Raw genomic sequence first — 20,612 nt, 5'->3', positions numbered from 1 at the left:
TTGCCCTCGACCTCCAGGAAGATTCTACTGGTTTACTGAACGTCCAAAGGCTTCTATCAATCCATTTCTATAGAGGTTGTTCTCATTAGGATCGCGGCTGACTCAGCCTTTCTCAAGCTGAATTTTTAGAGGAGCCGGGGTACCCCCAGAACTGATCGCCAGCAACCACAACTCGCAGTCACACAACTATGAACAATTCAGTCTTCAAAAAAACTATCACGCATGTCTCTGGCAGGCAGGAGGTACTTTGGTATACAGTGACCCCTTGCTATACTACGCTTCACCTTTCGTGGACTTGCTCTATTGCAGATTTTTTTTAAGGGCAATTTTGTATGCTCTTTTTTTAATATCTTACATCCTCTATTGTGTCTTAATTGAATTCCAGTACTTGTTACAGCCTAATTCTGAATTATGTTTTTTTTTACAGCGTACAATCACGCATTGTATTCTCCATCCTAATTGACTAAGGTATCGTAGACAAATTTGAATCCATCTCCTCTGTGCCATGGTTCCTGTATGAAAACAAGAGTAATAATATCCATCCATTATCTGAACCTCTTGTCCTCACGAGGGTCGCGGTACACTTGTTTTTCTTGCAAAGGTTTCAACTTTGTATTTAAACAAGAGAAAAATAAACGTGAGAGAATGTTAAATGTGAGACAGCCTTAAAACATAATTGTTTTTAAAAAAAGTTTCCTTCTTCAGGGACTTCACCTATCGCGCCTTATTTTTTTGGAACATAACCCCGTGACAAATGCGGGACCACTGTGGCTGGAAAAAAAACAAGAAACAATGGGTTCATCATGCTCCACACAGGAAGGCTGGAGTTGAGTTTTGAGCCTCCAACTTTAGACCCACAGCAGATGTGCTATTTACTAGTTCAGCATGCTGCCCCGAACGAGACAACTAAAGTGGCACTGCAGAGCATGCGACTGCACCAAAACTGGTACAACAAACACTTCAACTGATTTGGGAAAAAAAAAATACAGAGTAGATCTGACTCAACACTGAAAGACAGTACATTGAATAAATAGATATTGTAAAGCTGATTCAAATTTCGAAAAGTAATCTTTGATACAGTCCTCAACTAAGTCGACATAACCACAATAATATGGTGCCGTCAACCACTGTATTATTTTTATGGAGGATGCCACATTTTACTAATGAAACATCCAGTATTTGGTGTATGGAGCAAATAGTTGGGTTTCCATGTGACAATCAGGTTAGTGTATCCAGCATATTAAAAATGAAGTCATATGGATATATTTGACTCCACCTCAACATTGTCCCTTACACTGTACAGATCCTGCGCCTGTCATGCCTGCTGCTATCTGTCTGAAAAAGGACACAGAGGTCCTACTAAATGAGTTCCTGTAGTGTTTTTGTCACAGTAACCCCTCATTTCATCTGTTGCCAGGGCAACTCCACGTTCCTTCGTAGTTGCTAAGGCGACCACAGGTTGCTGTGACCCGCATATTTCCACAAAATAGTTCCTCCCAAATTCAGAGAGGGGCATTGGAGGGCGACGAAGCGTTTTCCACAAACTCTCCTAACATGCACACTCCTAAAAGAAAGAATTGTTCAAAAGGTCCATCAGATTAAATGCATCGGTGTCTCCGAGAGACATCAATATCAGAGATGTTTGGACCTAGGCCATGTAGCTCTTGGGTGTATTTAGTCTGCCTTACAGTGTCTGGTACCACAATTGTGTCTTCGCTCTGATAAAAGTTTCCAAGGCCACAGAAACCTGTTACTCCTCACATTGACCACAGTGGGAAACAAAAAGCATACACACACACGGCTTTAACATGAACCAGAGCAGGCAGAACTACAAGAAAAGGCCAGACTGGACTTTTTCTTGGGTTATGTGCAACTCTTCACCTTCTCATCCAGTATGAGAGTTTTGACCCTTAGCAATGGAATGATTCAAAGCATGATGGACTTAATTTCAGGACCTTGAGAAGGAGGTTGCCAATTCTTAAGCTCCTTGAAGGCCTCACACGAATACTGGTGGGATTGGTTAACAGCACGAAATAATCCTACCATTGGATTAGTTTGGTAGCTGGGTTTTCACTGGGGACTTCACTGACTTAATCCATCTGTTAATACAAGAACCATCAATACTAGGCAAAAATGCTAAATACCAGCACACAATTGTGCTATGTGCATCAACTGGAGAGTTTCAAAACCAATATTTATTTAATAACGTACCAAAAGCAGAACAAATGTCATGAAACATTCATCATAATCACCAAAGATGTTGATTATGAAATACATTTACTTATAGGTCGCTACAGACGTATTTTGTGGGCCAAACTCGGCTTGAACAAGTTTTGCTGAGACCAACCTATCTGAGGATGGAAATAATGTTGTTATTTTGTATGTGAGGTGAATTTGAAACCTGATTGTTTAAAGAAACAGTGGTAATAGTTAAAGTCACTGTACAATGGTCAGCATTGCATTATTAAGAATTGCACTGTTTGAGGCAGGACACGTCCTACAGTACCGTAATATTTTTTCGGGCAGCAAAAGAAGTACTGTATCTGACTTCAGTGTGGCAGCGTTATTACGAATTCCACTAACCCAACCCACCCTGACTCTAACCATAATAAACGTGATTGTTTTTATTTTGTACACGAGATACATATTTGGGCATGTGGTTACATGGACACAGCCTGCCCTTGCCACAAAGCAGCAGGCAAATTGCAGCAGGACGTGCCCTGCCTTGAATTCCAGTGCCATTCATAACGCACCAGCGCTTCTGATTCTGAAGGCTCTCAACAGATTACAGTAGATTGACATGGCAGCACAAAGAGGCTTGAAATCTGATCCCATACCCCCGATATATACAGTATATATATCCAACATCCACATCCCATACATATATTGAAAGATTTAAATTAGTGCAGCCAAGAGAAACTGTGCAAAATGAGAATAGACTACCTGGAATACATTAATACAGTGTCAAGGATTATTTATTTGGATTTCGGTTATAAATGAGGGTCAGTGCTTCTGATCGTGTTACGGCCAGCAGAGAAGGCCTTCCTATGACAGTGATTTCTCTGGACCACATGAGCCTCCACGCTGTGCTATCAGGGAGGGTTTTCTGAAATCTTATTAAAATAAACAAACTCAAGAATATTATTATATATTACTTGACGCCAGTAGGTCATTGGTTGACGATGGGGCTTCGTACCTAAAACACAGATGTAACCCGATTTCCCGGCTCAGGAATAAGATCGTTTTCTCGATCACTATCCTACGCTTTTAAAATGGTCAAGCACTGAAATAAATAAATAATCCAATTAAAATTTGTAACAGAAACAAAAATATCAACAGTCCTTACTTTCATGTTTGCCCTGCGGTAGCGAGGAATGCCTACAGTTAGGGGAAAAATATATTAGACCACATTGTTTTCTTCAATTTCTTGCTCACTTTAATGCCTGATACCACCAGGTGTGACTCAAGGATATAGACAAAATGACGTGCGTGAAACGAGTTTTTTTGGGGGGGGGCAGCGCAATGCCACAGATACTGATGTAAAAACTTGGGATTTTAGTCATTTTCACGAAAATCATGACAAATGGCGAGAACTCCAGTTTTTTATTCAACACGTATCAGTGATTTTGTCATCATATCGTCGTCCAAACAAACATACCTCTGGTTGTACTTGGCATTCACATCAAACAATAAACTGAAGAAACACGGATGTACCGACTGACGAAATGAAATGAATTGTGAACTATGTATACTATGCTCTACAAACTAGAAATGTAAGAGCAAAGTCTTCTTTTTGTGCTTACAACAGGGACACTCCTTGAAATCAACGTGTCACTATCGCCATCAAGTGGGAAAAAAACGAAGATGCAAATTTGACCAGTTTACTAGTGACTTTCTTAGGTCTGGATATTTCTGACAACAATGACATTATTATTTATTGTTATATAAAGCTAATATGGAAACGATGAATCGCAAATACTCATGTTTTCATGCCATTATTAAGTACACAGGTGGGTTAATGCACTGCTAGAAGATAATGATCGCCACACAAAATATTGACACAGAGTTTGGATATTTTCACATGATGGTGTACTCACTTTTGTTGCCAATTGACATACATTAAAGGCTGTGCACTACTTTATTATGAGGGGACAGTAAATTTACACTGTTATGAAAGCTGTACACTGACTGGTTTACATTGGAGCACGACCATTTCTTTAGTGTTGTCCCATTGAAAGACTACATTTATAAAATGTGAAGTGAATACAGTAATCACTTTTGTAACACAATGTATAATGTTTATGTGTTCGAAAATAACTGAATATGTCTCTACTGTATATTCAGTGAATGCTAGCAATCAACTATTTGCCATCTGCATAAAGAATGTGTTGTTACATTCTATGAAGACATGGTCGGGCATGGTAAAAGAAAAGCTGACGGATGGCTCCTCTGTGGAAACGTCTCAGTCATGCAGCTGACACTTATGAAAACGGCTTCTGCTGGCAAACTGGGGGTCGATAGAAAGAGTATTATGGCATCCACGCCAGGATTTTCAGTAATGATTTCAGATTTTCTTCACATATTGCCTAACTGTAGAAAATACATCCATGCAGTTGTATTTGGAAAGTTTTATCTTCAAGGACAAAGTCATGCACTATAACATTCTTCACTAATTTAATTCTGGCATATGGACATAAACACTTGGGGTTTATATTTGCTTTTGTCCTGGACACACACACATACACACACACACACATGCACACACCAATCATCAAGTGTCATTGGTCTAGCAACTTTCTAATTTTAAGCCTGAGCTTTGACTCTCCAAGAATGGAAGTCCAGCCAGGCCCATCTGTTGCCTAAATTTAGCCTCCGCCAACCCAGAAGTTTTACACACGTATACACACACACGCTCACACACACACAAATGCATGCACACAAACACTCTGTCAGGCACTTTTCACAACTCACAAGTCTTTGCATGCGTCACACAACGTAAACACGCACAGGATTTTTCTTATGTGCAGTACTTGCTGTATTTCCTTTCCTGAATGTAACTTGAAGGTGATGACATTGCTTGGAAATAACCTCAATCAAATAAGGTGAGTGTCTTATGAATTTAAAAAAATGTATTAATTTTTTAAATCATGCAGCATATTATGTCAAACTGTTTGTGGCTCTTGGTAGTATACATCGTATATCATAATTAAATTAATTAATTGTAAGCTCTGCACTCATTTATTGAGGTATTGATAGTTCCGTGAGTAAATACATCACATGGAGTCACATTAAATAGCCACAAGCTAACCTGACAAATAGATTTGGGCTATTATTACTACACACATTGTCTGCCTTTGCAGTTGGAAGAGCTTTGAATTGTGCCAGCCTAGGGGTAAATATGGCTGTGGGTCAAGCTGTCGACATGAGTTTGATGGACATCTCCAAGATCTTCTCATTGCTGCAGCCCAAGGAAGACAATGAAGGCAACGAGCTGAGCCAAGCCTTGATCAATGCCGTGAGCAGTGACAATGTCATTGTTCTGTCGAAACTTCTTTCTCATGAGAGTTACAGGAGGTCTATTAACATTCGAAGCGGGTGGGGGGTCCCCGTCACCCCCTTGCGGACTGCTGCTACTCTGGGACACCTGAGGTGCCTGGAGCTCCTACTTGAGCATGGAGCAGAGGTGAGATACGAAGGAACTCTTTGTGATGTGTAGCACTGAGCTCGGAACGATCCTCACTGATCGAATTTTATTGTCATCGATTTGTGATAGATGCAGACTACTCTACACCAAAGCAACACTTAAATTGTGCACATAGATCTTGGAACAGAAATGTTCAGCAGCTACTTTATTTTAGAGTTGGAATATTGTCGTTGAAAAAATAATGCTTAATCTTGTAACAATGCGACAAAAAACTATTCTAGGTTAACTGAAAAATAAATGTTGTCTTTGGGTGTAAATGTGAGTTTGACAGCTTGTTTGTTTGTTTGCCCTGAGTGAAGTGAGCGACACTTATCGATGTGCTCCTAGATGTGCTTTGTGCTTTGACCCTCACCGGATAGGTTACATCTGAGTCGCAAGTCCTCGGCATGGGCCGATTACCTGTTTATCGTGGTTTTTAAAAAGTCAAGGTTTCAATAACCGCTAACAGTGGCTGTCGTGGTAATGAGAAGGAGGAGCAGGGGGAGGGAGGGAACCAGATGAGAGACTGCAAACACACATGCTCGGATTAGTGTGAATTGTCCTATCAAAAATAAAAAGGGGTGGGGGGCAGTGGGCAGCTGGTACTAGTGGCCCACAGGCCTGTTCTTAGAATAGCTCACCCAAAAAGCTCATTTTATATCATTTGAATGCAGTGCTACCGCAACATTTTTGCTCTTGGTTAACATGCTATCAGAATCTAATATCGAGCCATGCCTACCAATGACCCTTGTAAGGGTAATGGGATGGAAAATGGATGAATAGAGTTAGTGTGCTAGAGCTTGCTCTACTACTTTGAGGGGAAATTTTACTTCCTGATAAAGAAAAAAAAATCAATTCAGATTTTAAAAAATGGTAAAAATTTGTTGACCAGCGAAGTTGATATTTTATACACGGGGTTCAATATCGCTCTCATATTGTCAATTCAAACTGAACATAGCCATGAATGAGTATCTGAATCGACTGAATCGTATTCATCTATTGATAGCGACTCATACATTTTTTTGTTCTGTTTTTAACAATGGATGTTTGAAATAAGCATTGCATGGAATGAATCATCAGGTCTCTGTCAAGCTATATTTTCTGATGTGTTCACGTCCAGGTAGACAGCCTGGACGTGAAGGCCCAGACGCCGTTGTTCACAGCTGTGAGTGGCAAGCATCTGAACTGCGTAGTGGCTCTGCTGAAGGCTGGAGCCGACCCAAACGGCAGCCAGCACAACAACTGCTCACCGGTGCTGACCGCTGCTCGGGAAGGGGATGCGGACATTCTCCAGGAGCTGCTCCGCTTCGGAGCAGAGGTGGACGTTCGACCAAAAGTACCAGAGTGGGCGTCTAATGCGACAGCATGCAGAGGGCCACTTTATATCTCGGCAGTGTATGGACATCTGGACTGCTTTAAACTCCTCCTCCTCCATGGAACTAACCCCAACTATAACTGCACAGATGAGAAGATGCTGGCACGAATAAAGCAGCCGAAGACTGTGCTGGACGTGTGTTTGCATTACGGTTGCGGCGTGGAGTACATCCAACTACTTATAGATTTTGGAGCAGATGTGTATCTGCCTATAGTCATCACTGACAAGACAACAAAGCAGAATGAAGCCTTGGCTCTGCTGCTCAAGGAAAGGGGTAAGACCCAAATGATCATCCATTCATTTTGTCACACACAATTTCAGCTGTCTCTCTAACTGTAGCGTCTTTCCGCACCAGTTTGCCCCAAACCTCTGATGTCACAGACTCGCCTGGCAATCCGCAGATCCCTTCCTTTTGCAAACAAAGAGCCTGCCATTGACAGTTTGGAGATTCCTCTCATCCTGAGGAACTACCTCAAGCACAACACTTCTGAACTCACGGGATGCTCCAGCTAGCACCAGAACAACACCAGCAATCGTTCTCATGTCAGTCTTGTTTAGAAAGTCCACCTTTAAGTTCAAGGAGCGTATTGTCATGTCCCGTCGCTTATGTAACAAATAGGGCTGTCAAAGTGGAAGCGTTAACTTCAAATCATTTTTTAAAAATGAACTCCGTTATCACATTTTACTTCCTGTGGCAACCTCTACTTACGTGTGCAGCCAAACCTAGGCTAGCGCGCAGTCATGTACAAACACGGCCTGCACATTTTTTTACTCGGGGTCAGGGTCGGCGGGGAAGTGCACAGCCATTCAACTTACAAAGAGACTCGCATTGTCAGAATTTTCTCGCGTACTTTGGCCAGTTCATGAGACTGTATTCTTTCAATTGAAAGCAGAGTTTTTGACGGACCAGGTAACAAAAGCACCGCCCACCACTTTAACAAATGCGTGAGGAAACCACAGTATCTGGAAAAAGCACACACATGCAAGAACGAGGAGAACACGCAACCTCCTTAAAGAAAGATCCGCAGTCAAACAGCAAAAATCACAATCGTGAGGCAGACATAGTAACTTAACAAGTGCTTCACAACTTTTTACACCAAGTACCTCCTAAAATATTTTTTAGCTCTCCAAATATCACCATCTTGATTACAGAACCGTAGTACTGTAGGCCCAAGTGTCAATGAAAAACCAGGCTAAGGCTTCCATCCGAAATAGAATTACTGTAATAGCATTGTAACCCTCTGTAACCATCTGCACAGTTAATATTAATCCAAATTACATTTTATATAATGTGTGAGTGGGGCTGGGGCAATTGTGCAAATTAAAATGTATCCTTAAAAGCTAAGTACTACTTAATTGTACTTAAATGCACTGTAGTGGATTTACCGTCATTAACGCACAGTTAGGACATTGAATTAAAGTACAGTAATCCCTCGCTATAACACGGTCCATCTTTCATGGCTTTGCTGTTTCACTAATGTTTTTTCATGCAGTTTTTCGTACAGTATACTAATATCAACAGTCTCAGACGTTTTGGAGAATTCTATGTTGGAAAATTTTGAAGAGGACCTTTTCTGTCCCAACGGCATGTTGGCTGGGTCGGCTGGTGCTCCTCGCAACGACAAAGTTGCCGGCGTCAACTATTTAAAATCGCATATTCAGTTTAAATTCATCTCTCCTTTTATTATTTATAATTTTATCTGTGTTTTTATTATTCTTGTTTTGATTGTAAAGTGTCTTCTAAGTGTTTTGAAAGGTGCTTATAAATTAAATGGATTATTATTCATTCATTCATCTTCCTAACCGCTTGATCCTCACTAGGGTGGCGGGGGGTGCTGGAGCCTATCCCAGCTGTCTCCGGGCAGTAGGCGGGGGACACCCTGAATCGGTTGCCAGCCAATCGCAGGGCACACAGAGACGAACAACCATCCACGCTCACACTCACACCTAGGGACAATTTAGAGTGTTCAATCAGCCTGCCATGCATATTTTTGGAATGTGGGAGGAAACCGGAGCACCCGGAGAAAACCCACGCAGGCCCGGGGAGAACATGCAAACTCCACACAGGGAGGCCGGAGCTGGAATCGAACCCGGTACCTCTGCACTGTGAAGCCGACGTGTTAACCACTGGACTACCGGGCCGCCCCTGGATTATTATTGTTATTATTATTATTATTCGGTATGGGGGAACCCAAGAGTTGCTGGGCCACAAACCCATTTCACGGACTGTGAGGCAGATATTCTTGTTCAACACAACACTCTTATGGATAAATTGGCCACACACAATGCCATTAGGCTTGGATTAGTGCAAACGCAGATCCCACGTTTTCCGTTTTGATTTAAAGATATCCCTACACTTTAAAAAGACAAACGCTTTTCATCTGTGCAGTATGTTGCACATACAGCACATTTTACAATAAAGTACTTGATTTGACTTGACTCCCACGTCGTTGGGAAGTGTAACACCAGTGATGAGCGTTAGAGGTCGCAGTTGCGCTACTCAAGGATCACTTTTGGGACTGGCCAAAGGCAGTGAAGCTGATCTATTTTCGGTTCGTCTTCTGTCACCCTTTGCCATGTCTTTATATTTTGCAAGTCTGTTCTCATTCATAAACAATGACATCCCTTCTTATAACGAGTCACAAATAGAGCAAACCTCCCGAAAACAGACACCCACGTCACATCACACTAGGATGTCTTTATATGTCGCCTGAAAAACAGTCTTGCATGCGGACTTGAAAAGGAGAAAAAGATAAGCAGTCGGCTAAGAGATACAGTTGCATAAGTGTCATTACTTATTGATGGCTGCATAGTTGCAATCTGCACTCATTTTTGGCGCCCCTCCCCCCAACCACCTGCCCCCACACTTGTCAGCAGCATCACCCTGATGAGGTCAGCGAATACTTGCCAACAGGGGCATAGCGACTAGTTCAGAAATGTGTAGCGTGTGGGACGAGGGCAACAATTGTTCTGGAGTACGCCACCATTTTTGAGACAACCTTCTAGCATTCATCCTATCCAAAGAAAATCAAACCGAAAAAAATACTGGGAAAAAAAATGTTGTGAGAAAATTAAAAGTCCAATGGCAACAGTCAACAACAAAACAATATCAGCAAAACATTGCCAGCAAACTTATTGCACACAAAATGTAAAGGGAAGTAAAAGGTTTTGATTCCTTTCACACACACACGCACACGCAGTTCTAAATGTCATGTAATCATGTCAAAGGACAGTAAATGTAACACAAAGCACTCAGTCACACACAAATGGCCGACATCATTCTGTAGCGGTTTTATTGTCAACAAAAGTACAGCTATACCAGATATAGATTCATTTTGATTTGTTTATTATTCATTTATTTATACAGCGAAGTACAACATATTCCCAGTGCTTCTGAATACACCAAAACATATAATGTACATACAGTTGACATCTCCACTCTCCCATTCACAGTTTCTGGATTGAATAGGCATTATTTTTTAATTTCTACATCAAATAATCAAACTCAAAATGTCAGCAAGAACAAAAATGGCAAATGTTTGCATATGGAGACGAAGAATTGGGGTTGTGAGTTCATTTTCTGTGGGATGAAAAATTAGACCTTGGACGATATGGTATTATACAATGAATTGTGTGTTTCTAAAAGTGGGACGTCAGTCTTCAGCTCACATTGCTGTCATTGAAAACCACACCTTATATGGCTCATTGGACCCTGTGGTACCCTGACTGTTCGGATGCAACCAAATGACCTCGGCGAGCTGTGTGTCGCCACACTCGTCAGTGCTTTGTACACGCTTTGGAATAAAAATGCCTTCTAAGCATTCTGTTGGCTAACTTGGCTGTCTCAGTTCATGACTGTCTAACAAATAGGATAAAAACGATCATCATCAGCAGTCTCGGCCTTCAATAAAAGGTAATGTGAACAGCATAAGACCAAGATATACATTGTTTGAAAAACTTAGCGCCAAAATTATAACACTGGCTACTAATCAAATAAATAGTGAAAAAGTAAAATTGAGAAATTAATCGTTACTGTCAAGATGTTATACTTGAGAGCATTATTTGCAAACAAGTGTATATTATGCATTCTTATGATGTACTCTGTGTGTGGCTTCAGAATTAGGGTTATTTTTTAGCACATCCCTCTTCTGCCAGACTAAAAATCTACACACCACACCTGTGATCAGTGCTACCTTCAGTAACGATGTCATAGAAAAATGATACCCGTTTTGTCTCAGATATGAAGCTCATCCGTTACTGGTGTACATCCATAAATAACTAGCGATTAGAGCTATGCCAGTGTAGACTGGAATTAAAAAAAAAAATGAGAGAAAACATCTAATATTTGGCAAAGTGCCGTGATCGATTAAGAGCTCTCTCTGACCTTGTGTGAGGACAAGTTCCTCTCCGCTTCCTGACATGGAATAAGAACAAAAAGGCTACAAGCATAAACGTGACACAAGCAGTAGACAGGTGGCCAAAGACCAGATGTTCCTCTAGTGTGATGGCAGCAGGGTTCACAACTGAGTGCTTCATGGCGGAAAAAAATCCCATCGCAGTTGAAATGAATCAAAACAAACCATAAAGAGTTGTTTTAAGTCTCATGCAAAGTATTTGGATGCCACAAGCATGCATTTACCTGGTACTGAGCTCTACCGTACGTGAGAACTGGAACAACATTCGTCTCCAACGCAAAATACCAATATCCAAATATATGATCTGTTCTTTTTACAGTATTTACAGTTTGTGGCTGATAAAGTTAAAATAGATGACTTTTTCTTATTTAATCCATAACTCATTGCTTATAATATTCTTTGAACTGTATACTCTAACTCGACGAAGCAAAACTAATGATTTCTAATATATATATATATATATATATATATATATATATATATATATATATATAGATATTTATATTCGAAACAAATCCTCTCTCAACAATAAAGGAATTCTATGTCATTTCTACATACTGTATCTGAAATCAGAATAACTTACATTTGTGCAAGATAAATGCAGCTATGAGAGGGTGACACAGTAACAAAATGAGTGTTTTGAGCGTGTGTGCCGCGCGCACAGAAACGAATCGCGTGCAAGAGATCTGCCAGAGCGGATCTCGTGCGAGAGAAACGGAGAGACCGTTGCAAGTCCCGCGCCGAAGGGAAACTACATGACAAATTCAAATCTGCCCGTGAAACTGAATAGATAATCACTAGTGGAATGCTGGAAGGCACTGTTAGATAGGATCTCTCTTCTCCGCAGCACAATGGGCCAGTAAGTGCGCATGATTGTGTGTCTCTGTGTGCATTTGCATCTGCGGGGGTACGGAGGTGGGTTGGGCGCAGCACTGGACCTGAGGTTATCATGCTCTGGGAATCGTCTGTTGTTGGTGAAGGGACTTATCTCCCGGAAAAATCTGACTGGGAGAGACGCCACTCATCCATGTCGCAACTTTACTGCAACAAAACACACATTCAACAACATACAAATAGATTGGGTGGGTGGTGTTTTCCCAGGAAGGCCAATTTGAAGGCAAAACAAACAAAAAAAGACACAGAACAATATATTGAAGAACACTTTCATATTGATGGCACATTCCTCAGATAAGTGCTGTCCACTGAATCCAACATGAAATGTGTCTGAGGTCAACATAAGGTCACAAACTGCGGCCAGATGGTTTGCGTACATTTCAACTGAAGCAACGAAAACCAGCCTTCTCTCTTAGAGATCTGTTTCTCTAACTGCTCTGCCGAAGAAGCATCTCGTCCATTGTGTGTAAACAAATCCATCTGATCAGGCCACAGTCTTCAGAATTTCTGTTAATACGCTTGTGTGTCGGTCCGAGCCAGAACAGGGATCAGATCGGAATAATCATGATGGGTGGGGGATGGCAAGAATTTAAGTGGCAGTCTGTGGGGATGCATGAATCAGAAAATGCCTGCATGCTACACATTATATCCATGTTTGCGCCTCCAAACTCGTGTCACACTACTTTTCCACTTCTTTTATAATGTCAGGCTGTTTCGACCTCCTTGTGGTGGTCAGTGAGTCTACCTTATTTTACCACAGCCACCTGCGCACAGCAAGTTTCCACAAAATCCGTACTGAGCCCCCTGCTGTACCCTTTTCCTGTATGAGCAATACAAAATAAGTGAAAATAACTTTTAGAGCGCTGCAAAACAAACAAACAAAAAAAGAAATTTTAAAGATCAACCTCATTGCTTGCTGTCGTTGTATTTCCGGCGGTGGGCCCTGCTCTTTCCAAACAGTCAGTGAGTTGCCAGGGGTGGTCTCTGGTGGGGAGAGAGGAGAGAGGCTCTGGCAGTTGGCGGCTGGAGCGTAGCCTGCCTATCTCCTGCTCCCAGCAGGTTCATCTGAGCAACAAGTTCCCCGCAACCCAAGGCCCTTAACCTTCGGTGCGATGTGATATGAAATACCCTGTCAAAACTGCTCGCTGAATGAATGTTCGTACGCTATACTTTTGACATTGCCTCTATTGACTTGTTCCTGGAGCCGTCATGTGGTTGGTGGCAGGCTTCTGAAGGATCGAAAAGCTCTCTCTGACTCAACTAGGCCGAGCAGGCGAGCAGAGAGATAAAGATGGCGGGATGACGACGAGAACAAGTCGAGAGCAGATTCAAATGTGCGTTAAGTGGTCTGGCGCTGGCGGTGGGAGAGGGATGCCCAACATAGTCGAGCTTCCGGGTACGTCAGATGCATTGGCGAGTGGCCATGGTTCTGTCGTTGCTTGGACACACATACAGAAGAATGCAACACGCAATCTGAGAGAGATCTTGGACACAATCGTACATCGACCTGACACTACCCGGTTTGTGTCCTCAGACAATGGATTAAAAGAGGATTAAGACAACAATCTCTACGAATTCCAGGACATTCAGATGATGTGTTGATACAGGTAAGCGTTGCAGAATCTGAGGGAGAGCGCAAGTGACGGCTGACTCAGCTGGAGAAGCATGCTAACTAAGAATGTTGGCAACATGTATGAATTGTTAAGTTTGATCCCCAGCGCCCCACCTCCATCCCTTTCTGTGAAAGTCTTCAGTCCTCTTGCTGCTTTCAGCCATGCCCAATATCAACGTTGGTCCTTAACTGTGAAAGTCTCAGGTCAGTGTGTTTTTGTATTTTCTTCATTGTGTGACACGATCATCCAGTGTTTAGTGCTTCGAAGAAAAAAAAAATAGCAGGTCCTTCAGAAGAGTCTCTATTTCTTAAATGGAGCTAATCTACTAAAATTTTGCCAGAAAGGAGCCTGGCCTCTTTTGGATTGACTGAATTCAAAAACCTCTCCTTGTGCCATGTCCTCCGTTACCTCATACTGCCCGGCACTGAGGGGTTCCTGGGGGGGCGGGTATGAGGGGGGCGTGCACCTGTTTACACCTAGAAGAGGAGCAGGTGCAGAAAAGCAAGAAAGGGGTACAAGGGGAGGGGGACAAGGAGGCGGCATAGGCACAAAGCAAAGAGAAAACAATCGTCAGCATTGTCACTGAATTGCCTGACAACACAACATCTATTCATGCGACGACAGCACACAGGCGCACGCATAAAAATGAGATTCCATTTGTAACATTCCTGCGCGGTCAACCTGAAATGTGATCAAATGATGACTGTTGAAGAGTATGAGAAGTGGAAGTCAGCATCGGTGATGACGCGAGGGCGACTAACGATGCTATTCAAGCAAAATCGGTGGCGTGCCAACAAGAGAACTGAGATCACATCCTATGCAATGCTGCCGGAGGCTTTTGGACAAGAGACGATGTTCCTCCAGTTTTTTGTTGACCGCATCGTTGTTTGAATAGCACCCGTAACACTTGAGGAACACAGGGGTGGTGAAAACAGAGCCCAACAGAAAGCTTTTTCATGTGCATTTAACTAGATTCTACCATGTCCTCTTAGCTAGTCTACAAGCATCACAAGTATGCTGGCGTAGTTACCAGCTACGATATTTGGAGATGAAAGAGTCGAAAGTTGCCATGGCATCTCAGAAATCAACAATGATGAGAAACGGTGTGCTTCGTTCCAGGTATTTTGCCAAACGTTGCTTGAGCAGCAGTGAGAAGGGTTTGAAGTTTGATCTATTTGTGACAGCGGAAGCCGTTTCTCCGAGACACTGCATGTGATAATGCTTATCGGCGCATTGGACAGTGACTGCATGCTCCAGTGCCAACGGTAATGACAACACTTCCCAATGCTGTTTTTGCGGTTGCCATGGCATCTTATTGTGCTAAGCTCTGAAGAGAACTTTTATGCAGATACCTTTATCATTTTCAAACCATGTCCATACAACATGGCCCTCTTTCTCAAGATGAAATCTATCAATGAATCTGAAATTCAAGAGAGTACTTCACCTCGTGCCGGCCGTGTACACATACAGCACATACGCAAACATTTACCGGGAAACGACATCTACGAGGGTTGACGCCAGAGAGAACATTCAGAAGTGGTCACTGGTTAATTCATACTTGAATGGATGATCATGCTTATTGTGCCACTGACCAGGGCAAAAAACATCAGTCATGGAAAAAAACAACAAAACAAAACAAATACAGCATCTAGCCTAATACTAATATGGCTAAAATGCAAAGGATGACACCAGCAATTGTGACATGTGGGCCCAGCGTTTGTGTTGACAGGTGCGAGCTTCGAGCAAAAACACGTTTGGCATGTCTTTCTTCTTCACTGAGTTGTAACACTGTTGGCTTTCCATCAGTCTGAGTTACACAAAGTAAAGCAGAAAACGGTTACTTGCCTCTATTGCTTCAAAAAGACTTAAGTTCTGACAAAAAGACAAAATGGGTCCGGCTTACATGAAGGCTATACAGTGCCTTGAAAAAGTGTTCATACCCATTGAACTTTTTCACATTTTGTCATCTTACAACCACAGATTACATTTTTTTGGGCGGTTTTACTGAATATGATCGACCAACACAAGGTAGCACATATTAGTCAAGTGGACTGGACATTATATATCTTTGTCAAAATTTTAGGGAAATTCAAATCTGTAAAATGGGATGTGCATTTGTCATCAGGTGTCCTACTTTGTAGCGCCACTTTTCTCTGCAATTACAGCGACAGATCTTTTGGGGTAGGCCTTGACTGGATTTGCGAATCTTGACACTGACATTTTTGCCCAGAACAGCAATTTTTCAGTCTTGCCACAAACGCTCATTGGGATGTAGGTCTGGACTCTCATTTTAACAAATGAACATTCTGTAATGTAAAGGATAGGTGTCAAACTCTGCTCCTCGAGGGCTGCTTTCCTGCACGCTTTCCATTTCTCTCGACTGCACCACACCTGACTCAAATGAATAGCTCATCGGCAAGCTCTGCAGGATCCTAATAACGACACTGACAACTGTGATCGAAACCAATCCATTGAATAATGGATGAAATGAAGGTGGTCTGGCTTTGTCTTAAGGGTCATTGGGCCAAATCTGTGATTCACCAAATTATGTTTGTATTTGGATATGTGTGTATTCTGAGAAACAAATGTCAAAAAACACATCTTACCCAAGATGCACAACACATTGAAACTACAGTAACTAATATTAACAAAAATAGCTTACATCAATAATTTGTAGTTGAGTCGATTATTGTCCGAAATGAACATGAAATTGACGTTTCTAACGTTTGCTCTCACTTGCATATGCCGATGTACTGTACGAGTGTATCTGCTGCGACTGTCATTCAAGAGCAGCCTGTGAGAAGGACTGATGCATCGGTCATGCAGTTTACAAGGATGAAGCGTTTGAAGGAAAATTTTGCTTCTCTGCTCTTTTTGCCAAGGTTTGCAAATGTCAACTTTGACGCGTGTGAAGTAGATGGCTATTAAATTCAAGTTAAAACCAACAAACAGTTGCCTTAGCTCGGTTGAAAAAAAAAAAAAGAATGTTGCTCAACCTCACCCAAACCGCCGATAGAGGTAGGAAATTGAATCAAGAAAACTACGACACTGGATCCAGATGCCATGAAGACAGATGTCATCTTTAAAACTCAATACTTCATGCAAACAGTCCCTCTGTCTTTTCATTGATGCTTAACAGCTGCTTTACGACATGTGGCAAGTCATTTGCATGTAAGCAGACAGACATTTAACTCAAATGAAAGACCAAAAGTAACGTACTGTACTTTTTCAGTTTACTCAGTGCACCCTTCAATAAAATGCATGTTTGTATGTTTAAGGAAAGCAAATGAAAGTAGATAAGAAAAAGCAGGTTGAATGAATAGTAAACAACGATGAGAAGACAGAGCACACCAGCGAGGAAAAGAAAATGGAAATCACCTGATATCTTCTTGTTGCCTCACCTTTCTGTTTGGTCACCTTTCTCACTGTCATGGCCGCCTGCCGTTTCTGGTACTCTGAGATCTCAAAACCTAAACAGCAAACAACAAAGTATGTTCCGATAAATGAGCTGCGACAATAAAGATTGCCACGCAGATTTGATGAGTTCCATATCATATCATATCATATCATATCATATCATATCATATCATATCATATCATATCATATCATATCATATCATATCATATCATATCATATCATATCATATCATATCATATCATATCATATCATATCATTGGCAACATGTCACGATTCCATATAAATGTGCCAGTCTTGGGCTACAGAGATGACACAATTTTGAACAATTGAACAATCTGATTGGATGCACAAGTGTGTTAAGTCATGCAGTGGCATCATTGTCACGTCACCTGGAAAACAATGTTTTGGAATGGATACATATTTCGGCTCAGAAAGATCACATATATTTGTATTTGTCATTTCCGAAAGAAGCTGTAACCCACAGCAACCTGTAGTATTATACAGTACATCGTAAAAACTTTTGTAATGCAGATAAGTTGTTTGACATAAGAACAATGACTGAAGCTACCCTACTCATTGTGAATGAAGCAAATGCGCAAAGATGTGACTAACCGATTTTCTCATCCTCCTGCACCATCTTCCTCTCCTCATGGAAAGCTCTGAGCCAGCGGATCTTCTCCTCCGGTTTCTTGGCCAGGAAGATGTGGATCTCGTCGCTGTCTTTGTTGCACAATTTGAAGGCATTCTTCACACTTACATTGAAGTCATCGTCTCTCCCATCAATGGCGTCCCGCACCTCGTAGCGATCCATGTCGATGCGACCCTTATAGTACAAAATGTCCCGTCGTATCAGATCCTGGTGAGGTACACAGAAAGTGAGTTGTGTGTAGTGCAAGTATGTGGTGTGTGTGTGTGTGTGTATGTGTGTGTGTGTGTCTGTGCACGCGCACACAAGCATGTGCACGCTTAAATCTCCTGAGGTGCCAACAAGCTACCTTCGATTCATATCCAACCGTCTGTCTTATGAAACCCTTTCCATCTGCTGCCCAAATAGACTACTGTAACACCCACTTTGCACATCGAGGGATGCCAGTTTTCCAGAAAATACACTCACCAACACTGTTTTAACACTGGCATTGATAACTGTACTGTAGCAGCACTTGTACAAGGTAAAGTAGTCGCATAGTTGCAACTCTGTGACCTTACAATTATTCTTGAAGTAAAACTTCAAGAATAATTTGATTAGGGATGGGCGAGTATCGACACCAGGTATCAGGCATATATCAGCCTTACGATTTTGCATAACGATTTGTTCAAGGTTGCCAAATTGTTCGCCAGACGACCATTAAAACTGCTGGCGAGCCTGTGGAGAATGTCCTGCTCCTCAGTGGAATACGCGCTTTACATTTTACGGTGAAATCATAGTTTTTCATGTTAGTTGAAAGGTGAATTCAGCCACCAGATTCTTGGCTCACCCAAAAGAACAAGGCTTGAATGTTTAGGTCACGCCAATATTTCAAAGGATGTTTAATTGTATTTCAACTACACTACAACACAATGGTTACATTTATCTGCAGATTGCCTTTTACAATCAATTAACGTAGCAGAAAATTATATAACACACACATTCACAATCTCAGAAAAGGCAGACGCCCAAATTTGATCATGACAACAGTGCATCAAGCACAAATTACCTGGATCAATGTAACTTTATTTACTTCTGTGTACCAATAAACTCATCGCCACAGCACGATTGCCTTAGGAAGCCAGTTGCATGACGAGGTCAGCAGGGGTAAAGTGAGAAACAGAACAGCTAATGAGCATGCAGCGATAAAGCTGCATCTTCGTACAATACTGATAAGAACAATAGAAGAGGAAAAGCTGGCGGGCGAACAACCCCGAAGGCCTGTCACTGGATTTAGAATGCATGAGAAGGAAGTATAGAAAAAACATTGGAAAGAAAAAATGGCTATAGATATAATTCAGCCTATCCTTGGAGCTTTTTTTTGTAAGTGGCACTGCAGAAACTGAGATCTGCCGACATATTGGAATTGAGTTGTGGCGCTAGAAATGATCGGTGGCGAGAGATAGAGGGTGGATGAAGCCAATAAATGATTAATGAAGACAGCACTCACAAACAGTATGTAAGCCATACATGAACTGTGTGTCTTTGTGTAAATGATGAGATAACGGTCTTGGGTTCACATTTGGATGCACGTGAGGATGCGTTCCCTCCGCCTGGGTGAGACAGTGTGCCTAAGTGTCTCTCTGCCTTAGTTCCTGTGCCTCCGTGTACTTGTATAGTTGAGTGTAGTCGAGCATGAACATTCGTCTGACAGGAGAGCACAGCCTCGGTGCATCGAAGCCCAAACCACCGCGGTTACAATTTGAGAAATGTGTTGAGTATTTGGACATAACTGAGGGCTCATGCGTCTTGCAACGGATCATCCAGTATATTTGAAGCCTAAGCAAGAATTCACATGGGTTTCAAGCAACACTTTGGTCAACATGGGATGATGGACTTTGTGTTCTCCCTCATCATCTTGTTTCAAGCATACGGGAATCAAAATGAAAGGAGAAAGTGAACAAAAAGAAAGACATTTTACCTTCTTACAGAGAACCAGCTGGTGATCAAAGAGGAAGAAGACTCGCTGCTGGCTGCGCCCATAAGGCTGATAGATCCATGACAGCTCCCCAGTGTAGATGAGCTCGGAGCTTCTGTCCAAGATATCATCCCCCTAGGCACATGAAAACAGATACAAAAATCAATAAATCAAAGGTTTCCTTGTTGAAAGAATTATGAAATAATATAATTATTTTTGGCTTCGTCTTTTTAATCCAGGATGCATAATAACGTCCTTTACAAATAGAGCATAAGAGTAGATAGAGCGAAAAGACATTGTACTTGCAAGGAGAGGATTAAAAGAATCTTTAACAGAGATGTTTAGAAAAATGGTAAGCCCCCTTGGAAGGTAAATCCAATGTATTTATTTCAAGGAATTTAGAATCTCCTTTTGTCTAATCTTACTCCTATTCATTTGGTTGGCTTGGGCCTTGAAAACATGTTAGTCATGTGTCACATTTTAAGATCAGATCCCACAACTAAATACAACATAAGAAATGTAAAGAGAGAGACATAGAGAGAGACACACACACACGCACCCGCAGCGAGACAGCACACACATATTGGAAATCCACTTTTAGAACATTACGT

The 20,612-nt window shown here is 41.7% G+C and overlaps 3 protein-coding genes across 15 annotated transcripts in view; 1 reads left to right on the top strand and 2 right to left on the bottom strand.

Moving 5' to 3' along the window:
* Positions 1 to 3,840, bottom strand: part of LOC127595906 (moesin-like) — a 29,279-nt gene extending 25,439 nt beyond the window's left edge. For all 3 annotated transcript variants that reach the window (XM_052057898.1, XM_052057906.1, XM_052057912.1), the window contains exons 1-2: positions 3,659 to 3,840; positions 3,347 to 3,378 (exon numbers count right to left, since the gene is read on the bottom strand). The gene's annotated coding sequence lies outside the window, so the exon portion shown is untranslated. The remainder of the gene's footprint in view (positions 1 to 3,346; positions 3,379 to 3,658) is intronic.
* A 1,046-nt stretch (positions 3,841 to 4,886) lies between these two features.
* On the top strand, positions 4,887 to 8,632 carry asb12b (ankyrin repeat and SOCS box-containing 12b). Its single transcript, XM_052058200.1, has 4 exons — positions 4,887 to 5,102; positions 5,361 to 5,683; positions 6,804 to 7,332; positions 7,414 to 8,632. Exons 2-4 carry the CDS (start codon positions 5,399 to 5,401, stop codon positions 7,569 to 7,571), a joined length of 972 nt encoding a protein of 323 aa, XP_051914160.1. The 5' UTR covers positions 4,887 to 5,102; positions 5,361 to 5,398; the 3' UTR covers positions 7,572 to 8,632.
* A 1,753-nt stretch (positions 8,633 to 10,385) lies between these two features.
* LOC127595765 (rho guanine nucleotide exchange factor 9) overlaps positions 10,386 to 20,612 on the bottom strand; it is a 48,088-nt gene continuing 37,861 nt past the window's right edge. For 8 of the 11 annotated variants that reach the window (XM_052057526.1, XM_052057536.1, XM_052057573.1 and 5 more), the window contains 4 exons: positions 20,005 to 20,136; positions 18,011 to 18,254; positions 17,382 to 17,450; positions 10,386 to 14,456 (listed from right to left, as the gene is read on the bottom strand). In XM_052057526.1, the coding sequence (XP_051913486.1) occupies positions 14,281 to 14,456; positions 17,382 to 17,450; positions 18,011 to 18,254; positions 20,005 to 20,136 (621 nt within the window). In that variant the 3' untranslated portion in view covers positions 10,386 to 14,280. Of the gene's footprint in view, positions 14,457 to 15,332; positions 15,401 to 17,358; positions 17,451 to 18,010; positions 18,255 to 20,004; positions 20,137 to 20,612 lie in introns of those variants that run through there. The other 3 variants (XM_052057546.1, XM_052057564.1, XM_052057554.1) reach the window with 3 other exon arrangements.

The sequence above is a fragment of the Hippocampus zosterae genome, chromosome 1, assembly GCF_025434085.1.
Source record: "Hippocampus zosterae strain Florida chromosome 1, ASM2543408v3, whole genome shotgun sequence".
NCBI lineage: Eukaryota > Metazoa > Chordata > Actinopteri > Syngnathiformes > Syngnathidae > Hippocampus > Hippocampus zosterae.
Note: the sequence above shows the minus strand (reverse complement) of the source record. Positions and strands in the feature narration are given on the sequence as shown.

Excerpts from the sequence above, each read along its gene's own strand:
- asb12b (XM_052058200.1), top strand. The coding sequence starts at position 5,399 with ATGGCTGTGGGTCAAGCTGTCGACATGAGTTTGATGGACATCTCCAAG. Across the intron at positions 5,684-6,803 it reads TACTTGAGCATGGAGCAGAG|GTAGACAGCCTGGACGTGAA; the intron begins GTGAGATACGAA and ends GTTCACGTCCAG. Across the intron at positions 7,333-7,413 it reads TCTGCTGCTCAAGGAAAGGG|TTTGCCCCAAACCTCTGATG; the intron begins GTAAGACCCAAA and ends TTTCCGCACCAG.